A 12,213-nucleotide genomic window follows, 5' to 3' on the forward strand; every position below is an offset into this window, starting at 1 on the left:
TCCTCATCTACAAAAGTGTGTCTAAACGGACGTGGGATGGACTGGTAAATGACTTTAGATAGCAGTGAGAGGGACACAGTGCAAGGGGCAGCCTGAGGGGAATACAGGAGCATGGCTAGGCTGCTCTAACAGCTGCTCCAACCAGCTCTGCTCTCCCGCTTAGGGTCTCTTTCCAACAAGAAGCAGGGGGGCAAGCACCAACCCAGGAGCGTGATGGGGACACCTCGATGCGGCATTAACTGGCCAGCAGTGGTCAGCAGAGTCGTCACCACCCAGCCTCGAAGAGGTCAGTCCAAACAAGTCAATCCTAGCAGTTTAAATGCACATCAAAATGGATTACATCAAGACATATTTTAGCTCTAATTATTCTAAGAGTTGGAATCAAAACTAGCACAGTAGTTAAGAGCACGGTTTTAGATTGAGGCCAGTCTAGGCATGGATCTCAGCTTTGCTATGTGCTGTGTGACTGAAAATAGACTCCTGAACCACTCTGAGCCAATTTCCTCGTCTTCAAGTACAGAAACACCACCACGTTCATCATGCAACAGGGGGGTTAGATCAGTCAGATGAAAATGCCTCAAAGGCAGTGGTCTATCTGTTTAATTTCGGAAGCCCCACCCCCTAGGACACATTCTTATACAGAGAGTACCCAACTCACAATAGTTCAATTTATGATTTCTCAATTTTGTGATAGTGGAAAGCTGTATGCATTCAGTTAAAATCGTACTTCGAATTTTGAATTTTGAACTTTCCCAGGCTAGTGATATGTGGTAGGATACTCTCTTGCAGCAGCGAACCACAGCTGCCAGTCAGCCATGCAATCAAGAGGGCAAACAATGCATATTCTACAGTGTATTAAAAGCATTTTCAACTTACAATATTTTCTCTTCACCATGGGTTTATTGGGATGTGACCCCCATCGTGTATGTGGAGGGGCATCTGTACTAGGAAATCCAGAATAATTGTTTGCTATCATGATTTATCTGGATGGTGGAGATACCTATACATGACTAGGAAGGTAGGGAATTACAACTTTTTTCTATAGTGGCTTAAAGCCACAGCAGTACAAGATGTGAAATTTAAATTAGAGGGCATTGCTCTTCTTCTAAGCAAATAAATCTTCTTGGTCAGGTCTTTGCTCTGTGGCTCACGGAACAGATGGTTGAGGATCAAGCTGCAATTGGGTGTTTCAAGGAAAAGTATGAATGCCCTTAAAAACTGGCTTCCACATCCTTTCCTGGCAGCCACATAACAGATAATACTTGAGTGTTAAACACACACACACACACACACATTTTAAAAATGTTTTCATGTTGAGTCTAGCCAAAAGTAACCCGAGGTTGCATTCCAGTTCTGCTTCTATCCTGCTACAGCACATCTGGCAAACTCTCACTTCTCAGGACCTCAGTCTCATCTATAAATTAGGGAGTGGGTTGGGTCACCTCCTGGTTACTAGAAGAATCTGATTCCAGGCTGTGCCCTAATAGCTTGTGAGGCTGAGCTCTTAGGAGATGGTCTCCCCCATGCTAACTAGGTCTGGTTAGATACTGCAACCTAGTACCCAGAGACCTGGGGAGGCTTCCAGAATTGAACTGTATCTTCCTTGGTCTCAAATTTCTATCACTTTACCTGAATAGAAAATCTTAAACTCTGCTTCAAATAGTATTTTCTCTTGAATTTCAGTCTAATCATAGCTTAACACTATTTAAGATTATAATAATATTTAGGACTATCAAAGAGCACCCTGGGTATCAGTTTTTCATCTCTCCCACCTATCATCCAGTATTGTCGGTGAAGCATAAAGCCTGGTATCTGGCTCATAGTAGAAGCTCAATAAATATTAACCACAGCAAAACAAAAAAGAACTCAGCTGCAACCCGAAATACACAGAAGTACCCCAGAAATACACAGAAATACACCGAAATACACCAGAAATACATAGAAGAACACAAAAGAGCAGGCTAAAACACACTTCACATTTTAATGTTCCGTGGTTTACTCCTCACAGTCCTTTTCACTTTGACTTCAAGGTAAATTATCTTAAGGCAAGAACCACCACCACCACCACGACCACCACCACCACCAACAACAACGGAGAATGACAGGTGACAAAATAAAAGCATGGCCCAGGAAATGTGTATTAAGCACTGTTCATAGCCATTCTAGGCTATGGATAATATTCTGTCATGTCACAGGGAAGACTCAGAAGTGATAAATACATGTTTTTCAAAAGCTTCAAAGTATTTTATGTCTATAAACTATTAACTGGGTTGTAACTCTGGTTGTCAGTCCAGGCCCATCATCATCATATATATTATGTATCTGAAGAAAGTGGAAAAGCTATCTGAGGTTCTCAATTTTAGTGAATTACCATTTTACCAGCCCATAGTATATTTCCTTTATAGGTCCTGATCTGCAGTCCAAATATGATTTGTACACCAAAACAATGGCATGTTTCTGTTCTCTCCAAAACCCACTAAACACATAGGGCTGCAAAGCATTTTTAGCAAACAAACAAACAAACAAACAAAAAAAGAACTTTAATAATAACACACAAGGCACTGAAGAGAAAAAGAGAATCTTTGAATCATCTTTTACCTAAAAACTACTATAATTCAGTTACTAAAAATTGCAAGAACATTGGGCAAAAAGTAACAACTACTCCAACGCATCAACCACAGTGCATCATTCATATACTTTTGCCCAGCCTTCACCATTACTTAATTTGGGGCTGGAAGAGACCTTGGATCTCTTCAATATTGCAAACATAATATATGTGATCTCTTCAACACTGCAGTCACATACTATATGTGATCTTCGTGGGCCTGGAATGACTCCCAGAGTTACAACCCAATTAATATGTTATAGACATAAAATACTTTGAAGCTTTTGGAAAACAAAAAGATCTTGTTCAATATTGCGAACGCACTGATGCACGAGGGATTCAGGCTACAGGGATGCCTGGCATCATCTATGGCCATGTGAGCACTGGAATCCCAGATTTCCAATTCTCCCTCCAGAGGTGCACGTGTTGCCTCCTTGTGGATGTCGCCACAGCACCCTCCATCTTAATACTCTTCAAGGTACTAAGTCCCATCTAGGGTGGTCCAGGTAACACAGGCTCTTGCTAGAACAGGGTCTGAATCCCAACTCCACCACTTCGCAGCTAACCAATTGCTATGGACTAATATGTCTCCCCCAGATTCATATGTTGAAGCCCTAATTACTGATGTGACCTTTAGGTGGGTAACTAAGGTTAAATAAGGTCATAAGGATGGGTCCCTAATCCAACAGAACTGATGTTCTTACGAGAAGAGGAAGGGACATCAGAGATGAGTGTCCCAAAATGGAAGTAAGACTGGAATGATGGACAGTGGCCAGGTGTGCAAGGAAGAAAGGAGTAGGGGAGGGAGGGAAGGAGAAAGGAAAGAAGGAGGGAAGAAGGGAAGGAGGGAAAGAAAAAAAGGGAGAGAGGGTGGAAGGAAAGAAAGAAGGAATGGAGAAGCCATGTGGAAAAAGCCAGGACAGGAAGGCAGGAGGCAATGGTCTCTGAGGTCATATCCCTTCTCTGGGTCTCCATTTCCTTGCCTGGAAAGAAAATGCTTGGTGATGAAGAGAAGAGATGTCTAGAGAAATCTAAGGCATCAACAACAGAGGATGTTGTTTGTGATGTTATTGCCGATGTTGAGAATGTTGTTGTTGGCTGGACCCTTTGCAGGGTCAAGGAGAAAGGGAAGGAAAGGCCTTTCAACTAGTTAGGACTCATCTTAACAACTCCTGGCCTGTTCTGCACGTCCTCCTGTTTCCACACATTCATCTCAGTTGTTGAACTATAAGGCATGCCAAAAGGAACGGGAATACTTTTCCAATTTCTACACAATTATCTTCTTTATGGACTACGTTCTCAGGGATGCTAGCTCATGAAAGCAAAATTCATATTGGCAAAATGAGTGTTTTACCTAGATGTAATTGTCGTCTCCAACAAGTACCTCGCAAGGACATTTTTCTCAACATTTGGAAGGGCCTGGGAGGTCTTTTTTCATTACAGTGACATTTTTCTCAACATTTGGAAGGGCCTGGGAGGTCTTTTTTCATTACAGTGGAGCATGCAGTTTATCTGTCACTTATATCATTGACCATGGAGGCTTAAGATATATATGTATATTCCTTGCTTCTAAGTTTCACTTTCAGGAAGGAAAAATGAATCAATTTCCCTCAGATGACCTAAATGTCTATAGGTTCCTCATTTTCTGTATCAGAGTCAACAAACTTTTTCTATAAACGGCCAGATAGATGGTAAATATTTTAGGCTTTGTGGGTTATACTATATCTCTTCCAATGACTCAACTCTGCCATCAGAGCACGAAAACGGCCACAGATGATATCTAAACAAATGCAAATGGCTGTGTTCCAATAAAACTGTGTTTACAAAAACAGGTGGTGGGCCTCTAACAAATTCTGCCCCTATCATCTGAAATGGCAACACCTTTGGCACAAGTTTTATAAAGAGCACAACCAAGCTATTGCAACTCAGTGTCTTGACCTGAACTGTCTGCATGGCCACGGACGGCGGCTCTCCCCAAGACAGCTCTCAGGGAACAAGAAAAGAGTAAGCGAGTCTGCCGAGCCCAGGAACTCCTGGATGGTACTTTCTTTGGTCATTTTTGCCCGCTGCTTACCTGTTGCCATGGACTTAATCTCATCAAGAACAGGGATGATGTTGGGCCTCAGTCGGTCAAGAATTCCGCCTCCTAGCACTGAATTGATACCTACATGCAAATAAGCACAGGGATGGTGAGGGTGGCCTCTGCTCATCTCTCCACCCCACCCTCATTCTCTCCACACTGCCTCAGCCTCTCCTGCTGCAAAACCCATTTGCATCCTGGACCCTGTCTAGGGGTGGACTTGTGTACGGAGATTTCTCTTCAGGGTCTCCGCACCAACTGTTCCCCAGTGAAAAATTAATCACTACGACTCACAGACCCGGTATTTACTTATACCAGGAACATGGTGTTATCATCTTGACCTGTGTGTAACTCCCTCTGTATCCAATCTCTTTGACTAGACCAGAGTTCCCACCCAGACTGCACTCTGGTGGGGGCTGTTGTGAGCATTATGGGATGCTTAGAGGCATCCCTGGCTTTACCCCACCTTTACCTCATTGTGACAACCAAAAATGTCTCCAGATGTCACCAAACATGGCAAACGTCACCCCCCAGTTGAGAAGCACTAAGCTAAACCTTGGCGTGCAGGGTTGAGCCCTCTCCATCCAACCATTTCTGAAGCCACTGGTTTCTCTGAGGAGTCAGCTGTGTCTGTGCAGGGAACCTGGTAGGACAACAATCTTTCCCTCATGAAGGAAATGGAGAATGAGCGCTTATGACTACAAGAATGCTAAAGCTTTCCAGTAAGTGTAAAATGAAGAAACAGTCTTCATTTTGCCTGTGACATTCTTCATGCTGCCTGTGAAACAGATGCCTTCGATGAGGGCTAGATTCTAATCGCTGAGTAACAAATGACACATCGGCAATAAGGCTAGGGAATCATCTTTCTGTCTTCCCCCAACTTTCACGTATGTCATTTCTTAGTCCGTGTTTTATGGGAGATGAGTCAAAACAAAGAAACCAAAAACATATGAAGCAACTTTAAATTGTACTCACTGTTCAGATCTGAGAACGCCTTGTCCTTGGTAGTGTTGTACTGGGCCAATATATATTTGATTTGCTGAAAAAGAACATTCTGTGAAACCTTCCCTTCTAAGGTCCAAAGGCAATAAAAGGACAAAAAGAGATTTAATATACAAAAATTGTCCTGAATCAGAGCATTTTGAGGTAACCAGCAAGCTCTTGGAGACTTTTCTACTCTCTGACAAGTTGGAACCCATGAGCACCACACATTTAGGCTGCTTCCTGCTCAGACACTTTTTAAAACGATGTTCTGAAGATGTAATTCATCAACATGCCTCTGGAGTACAGAAGAAAGGGAACCTCCTCTCCCATCCCCACCCTTCAACCATCCTATTGGCCTTCTCTAAAGACAATCTGTGTGTCCGTGAGTATGTGTGCATGTCCTTCCCAAGGAATTTGACATACCTATGCAGACATCAGTAAATGGATGTTTATAAAGCTGGATGGTTTCATTACAAGAGTAACTTTGTGCAAGTGATGGAAAGTTAACTATACAGCCAAAAAGAAAGGATAATAGGGTCTCAAAACTTTTCTTTTTAAAAAAATCATAAGAGCCTTGGAAGTGTTAAGTCCTTTTATAATATATACTGTAATTTAAGCTATTAATAAAATTAAAATACCAATTCTGAAATTCGGCTTTTGTACTCTTTTGAAAATCACTTTCTGGGGTTTTATTTATTCATCCAGGACATTAACAGATAACACCAGTCTACGCTGATTCACTGTGTTTCTAGAAGTTTCTAATGAGATTCCAAATATACACAGGGACTCCAAAAAGCCAAGAATACAAAGCATCTCAGTACATAGAGATCATAGTCTTTACCTCTGGAGTTTCATTCAAGAGAGTTCGCAAGTCCTTGAAATTGCTGTCTGCCAGTTTCCGACTCCTTTTGATCCGGGTTCTTACCTGGTGATTTGCCACAAAACCACAGAAGATGCCAATGCTGCAGGAAAAGGCAGAGAAAAGGAAGAGCATTTACTGCATGGTCCATGGTTCTTTGTCCAGGTCCAGGCAGCAGAGCAGGAGTCAGGGAGGAGCCCGCAGAAGGACTGGCCTTTCCTCTCCAGCTGCCCTCTCCTGCCACAGCCTTCCCACCGCCATCCCACAGTCAAACCACCACACACGCAGGGGCTACAAAACAGGACTCAGTTCTCTCAGAGGAGGCAAATCTCCATTCTGTTCAAAATGACTCTCATCAATGGGCAATGTTCACAACAAATTGTGGAGGAAATAGGTGGAAAAAGGTTATAAGGCAGCATGCATGATCCAGTCCCATTCCTGTCCTCATGTGAATGTGTGTACACACCCTCCTGTGTGAACATATGCATGCATGTGAACACACACACACACACACACACACTTCTGCTCCCTGACCCCCCAAAAAAGACTATAGAAAAAAACATCAAAATGACAAGAGTACTTGGAGCTTCTAAGGTTTTTGGTTTCTCTAATTGTCTGTTAGTGTCTGTATTGTCCAGGTTGGAAAGAAACATGAGTTACCTTAGCATTAAAATGCTATGTGAGAAACCGCATGCAACGGAACACCTATGTATTATTTCATCTACGGAAAATGCAAAACAAGTGAAACGATGGTGCTAGAAGTCAGTGGTTATGCCCAGAGCAGGGGTGGAATGGCAGAGTACCCTGTTCATGGGTGGATTCACTTCATGGACACTTATGCATATGTACTTGTGAAAAGGACACTTTCCTCCATGTGAAATATACTTCAAAAAAAGCTTCAAAAACACCCTATGAAAGGCATCTTGCAGGAAAGTCTTCTCTATGTGAAAAAAACCAAAACGTCTTTTTTCAAGCCATCTAAAATGTCTAATGTAATAATTTTTAAGGGCTCTTACTGTTGACTAGTTACTAATAATCCTTTGACTTAAAATAATTTGACCAATTGGCCTGTTTTTGTGGCAAAGCCTTTGAATAAATAGTTAAATTAGAAGGTGCTAGTTGCCAAGGTTCTGTTGAATCTGGCCACTAGATGGCAGTAAGGAATTACATAAACATAGGTGAATTATTTTACCTGCAGAAGCAAGTAACAAACTTGTTAGTTTGTAATCATCCAACGGAAGATGTAGACATGGTTTTAGAAGTAAGTTTTGCAAATAATAGGCAAACTTGAAAAACATATCAGATGGAGAAAATCGATACATTGCCTCTTCAGCAAAAGCAATGTCTTGAGGCTTTATTTGTGCGTATAATTACGGGTAGGATGACTAAACATCTCATTTTTGGCACCTAAAATCCCATGTCCCCAGGAAACTTCTCCATCCTGGCTAAATGGGGACAGTTATTCACCCCACTTATAGTATAAATACATTCCAAGGAGCATTGTTTCATTACTGGTTTCAAAACATACTTTTCCGGCCGGGCGCGGTGGCTCAAGCCTGTAATCCCAGCACTTTGGGAGGCCGAGACGGGCGGATCACGAGGTCAGGAGATCGAGACCATCCTGGCTAACACGGTGAAACCCCGTCTCTACTGAAAATACGAAAAACTAGCCGGGCGAGGTGGCGGGCGCCTGTAGTCCCAGCTACTCGGAAGGCTGAGGCAGGAGAATGGCGTGAACCCGGGAGGCGGAGCTTGCAGTGAGCTGCGATCCGGTCACTGCACTGCAGCCTGGGCGACAGAGCGAGACTCAGTCTCAAAAAAAAAACAACAAAAAAACATACTTTTCCATAGCAGTATAACATATGTCCATTAGGTTTCCCACAGTGCTCCAAAAAAGACTATATAATACAACGTTGAGGAATGTTTCTTATGGTTAACAAGTTGCAGTGTAGTGAGTACTAGATTAGGGACACCAGATTTGGGTTCTGGGTCCTGTCCTGCCACCACCGTACTGTACAAGCCAGAGAAAATAACTTTCTTTCTGTAGACTTCAGTTGGTACCTCCAAACTGAAAAGGTCAGTTTAGATCTTTAGGTGTAATTAGATAAATTAGATCCAATCTAACTCAGATTAGATAAGTGCTTCTCAAGCTGTAAAGGAGAGCAGTACTGGATGTACACGTTCTCTAAGATTTTTAAGTTTGGTTTAATTCCGATGGTAAACTTATAAAATAAATGTTAACAATATTCTGTCCCATTTGGAATGGCTGCCTTATAATTTGTCCTAAATTTGCATTGGTATTTTAGGAGCCGACGCACCATAGCAATAAGAGTCACTAACTCAGGTACTCATGCCAAAAGAGGTCAAATGACTCAAAATAATGATTTTGGAGTTTTGTGAAGAACAAACACACACACACACACACACACACACACACACACACACACACAAAAGCTGAGTCATAGCAATGCACCTGGAGCTTGCTACCATGCCAAATTCACAACATTCTAGACCATGACGAGTCAGGATCACCATCTGAACATACCTGAGGTTCACAATGGGGATCCTTGCTCTCTCTTCCCAACATGTCCAAATTATTTTATTCACTCATCAGATTCCAGATATAAGAAGCCAAAGTGAACTTGGTAAAAAGAACCAGTCCAAGTCCACTTTTGCTTGACCCACACTGACCCCTCCACTCATCCCCAGAAGGGAGAAGAACCTCCTTGAACTCCCAGAGGCTCTCCCTTTAATTCTGATGGGGTATGTCTCACTTCACACTCTAATTTGTCTTTATTCTTATCTATGTTTAATTTTCCTAAAAAGAGGTGGAAACTAATTCTTTGTTAACTTTGTATAATGCAGTCTTGTCCACACTGGGTGCTCCATGAAGGTGAGTTTAGGGGTCGAACTTTGGTTTCATTTGGTCTATTTAGAAGACTGGCCATATGTCTGAAGTGTGAGTCAGAAACTGTCTTTGTGCCTTTATTGAATAAATGTCCTTACTCACAAGATCATCAGTCAATGAAACGAATTGCAATACAACATTTCAATACAACACTGGATTTCAATGCTACGTATTTTAGACCTACATTTCTACTAATCAATAATAGATCTAATTAAAATTAAAGCACTGAGAATTTTTGTAAAAAGCCGTACTAAGCTGGGCATGGTGGCACATGCCTGTAGCCCTAGCTACTTGGGACACTGAGATGGGATAATCACTTGAGCCCAGGAGTTCCAAGTCCAGCATGGGCAATATAGCAAGACCCCATTAATAAAGAGAAAAAGAAAAAAAAAAACTGTACTAAGCATAATTATAGAGTAGAAGTTAGTGATTTTCAAGGCTGATTTTCAAACTAATGCACAAAGTAAATTTTGTATTTAAGTTCTAATGCCTATGTAAGCAGGCAGAAAGCATTAAGGAAAAATTGGGTAGCATGGGGTCCTGGAAGCTGGGAGATCAAAAATGGGCTGGAAGAGCAGCTAATCTGTAAGTGCCAAAAGCGCCACCATGATGGCAGATAAATATTATCATATCTTCCCATTTTCCACAAAAATCTGGGAATCTGGATTCTGATGTGAGATCTCCCAATTTTTAAATATCAGCAACTAACAAAAAAAATTTTAAATACTATGCAGACCAACTGATGGTCTCCATTTGCAATCTCAAATTTAAACCTTCTGTTCAAACACAAATAGAGAATAAAGAAATTATGCTTTGAGGTATTGATTTAGACACTCCCTGTTGTTCAATGTATTTTTTGAGCAAAAAAAGGTATGTGAATAAGTATTTTTATTTGAACAACCAGCAATCGATTATTAGAATATAAGGATACTAAGAGACGTTTACCTAACACAAAAAGGAAATAATATTTCAGTGAATATCAGTTCTCTGGCATTTGACATAAATGCCTTTAAACAACCAAAAACATATGCTTTTAAGCAGTACAATAAAATTTCTTGGAATTTTTAGCAGAAGATAGGAATTTTTATTTTTATAGCCTTACATCTTCTATATTTTATTATGGAAAAACTAATTTTCTCACATATACACTTACAAGTAAATAAGCTTTTTATAGAGTAAGGCTAAACCTTACTTTTAAACCTTTACTTTGAAACTTGTAACTTTATTGTTCCTACCAATTTCTACTGATTTAATAAAATTAGCCAAAGAAAGCCAAATAAATGCTTTCAGTCTATAACTGATCTCTTATTAAAAAAAAAAAATTACATTTAAACTGTAAGTAACCAGAGGTCATTCACATGAAGAAAGTTTCACGATTTTCAGGACTGCTATATCTAGCTCAATCTCTTTTCTACAACCTTGTAGCCTCCCAGTCAGGAATTGGCAATCACATCCCAGTATAAAATGAACTTTGAAAATAGCCAGCTTCCTGAAAATGACTGGAATTCAATTCACCATGGGAATTCTTAGCAAAGTTGGCTTATCATACTCAGAAACTTAAAAACATACAGAGGAAGTCAAGCCATGGTTGTTTTTTTTCCTCCATAACCTTTATGAGAAATGCAGTGGTGACAAGCAAAGAGACAGAAAGGAGAAGAAACTTGGCTGTTTCTGGAGTAAGACACATCTGCTTAACAGTCTACAGTGAGAGGTGGAAATTCGATCTTGTGCTGATGGTCAAACAGACTGCATAAACATATGTCAGTGTCTACAGAATTCTCACATTCCACAGCTGCCTCTGGGAACGCTCAGAGAAAGAACATGCCCACGTAGATTGCACATCTGCTAGGGAATCTTTCTCCTTAACACCTATGTCTTCCCTTCACTCCCTAAAGAAAAGATTTACATTTTTTAAAATAAAAAAGGATGCTCAAAACTAACTTGAAAACCAACTGCGTTTAATTGTAACATTTTGAGCCACAAAAATTACAGAGTCCAATAAAAGGCAGGTGGACTGCTCTGGGTTTCTGAAAGAAATTTTTTAAAATCATATGCAAAGATTATTTCTCAGTAGTGTCCAATCTCCACTGAAGTCAATGTCAGCTAGAGGCCCTGCATTAAACAAGAGAGAGTCCACTCTCCTATCTTTTCCTCCACTTCCTTTCTTCCCCCCCCCTTTTTTTTTTATTATACTTTAAGTTCTAGGGTACATAATTGAACTTTCTTTTCCTTTCTGCCTTCCAATTTTGTTGACATTCTTTTCCTTCTTATTTTTATCTAATCTTCTGATTTTGTGGACATTCTTTCTTCTCCTGTCTAGCTGCTCATAATGTAGAAATCTTAACTTTCCCCAGGTCTTTAATCCTCCTGGCTAGCTTGGATTACTTGCAAACAATACGTAGGTATTATGCAACTCATGTTTAAGGTATTTGCAAACCAGTGGGGGTTTCAAAAGGAAGCCATCAAAATAGTTACCGTAAATCAAAAAGTTCAAGGCAAAGAAGCTTAAATTCTCATCAGAATTTAAAGTGAGAAAAAAAATTCACATACTATTCTCATTTAAGCCTATTTATAATTTATATATAAATTCAATGTGCTACGTGAAATCAAATTAGTTTTAGTTTTGTCACAATCTCAAACAGTTGATCAATTTTGGTTTAATTATATTGAAATCTGAAATTACAATTTTCACATTAATGTTTTACTTGGGTGGGAAAAAATGGTTTTAACTGAGTGTGTAGGAGGGTATAGAATCACAGCATGCATTTTTTTAAAAG

The 12,213-nt window shown here is 40.4% G+C and overlaps 1 protein-coding gene across 19 annotated transcripts in view; it reads right to left on the reverse strand.

Moving 5' to 3' along the window:
* Positions 1-12,213, reverse strand: part of PROM1 (prominin 1) — a 116,234-nt gene that overhangs the window by 49,492 nt on the left and 54,529 nt on the right. For all 19 annotated transcript variants that reach the window (XM_015138028.3, XM_015138027.3, XM_015138021.3 and 16 more), the window contains 3 exon segments: positions 6,511-6,631; positions 5,661-5,724; positions 4,680-4,769 (listed from right to left, as the gene is read on the reverse strand). In XM_015138028.3, coding sequence (XP_014993514.1) covers positions 4,680-4,769; positions 5,661-5,724; positions 6,511-6,631 — 275 coding nt within the window.

Source organism: Macaca mulatta, chromosome 5, assembly GCF_049350105.2.
Source record: "Macaca mulatta isolate MMU2019108-1 chromosome 5, T2T-MMU8v2.0, whole genome shotgun sequence".
In the NCBI taxonomy this organism is placed as follows: domain Eukaryota; kingdom Metazoa; phylum Chordata; class Mammalia; order Primates; family Cercopithecidae; genus Macaca; species Macaca mulatta.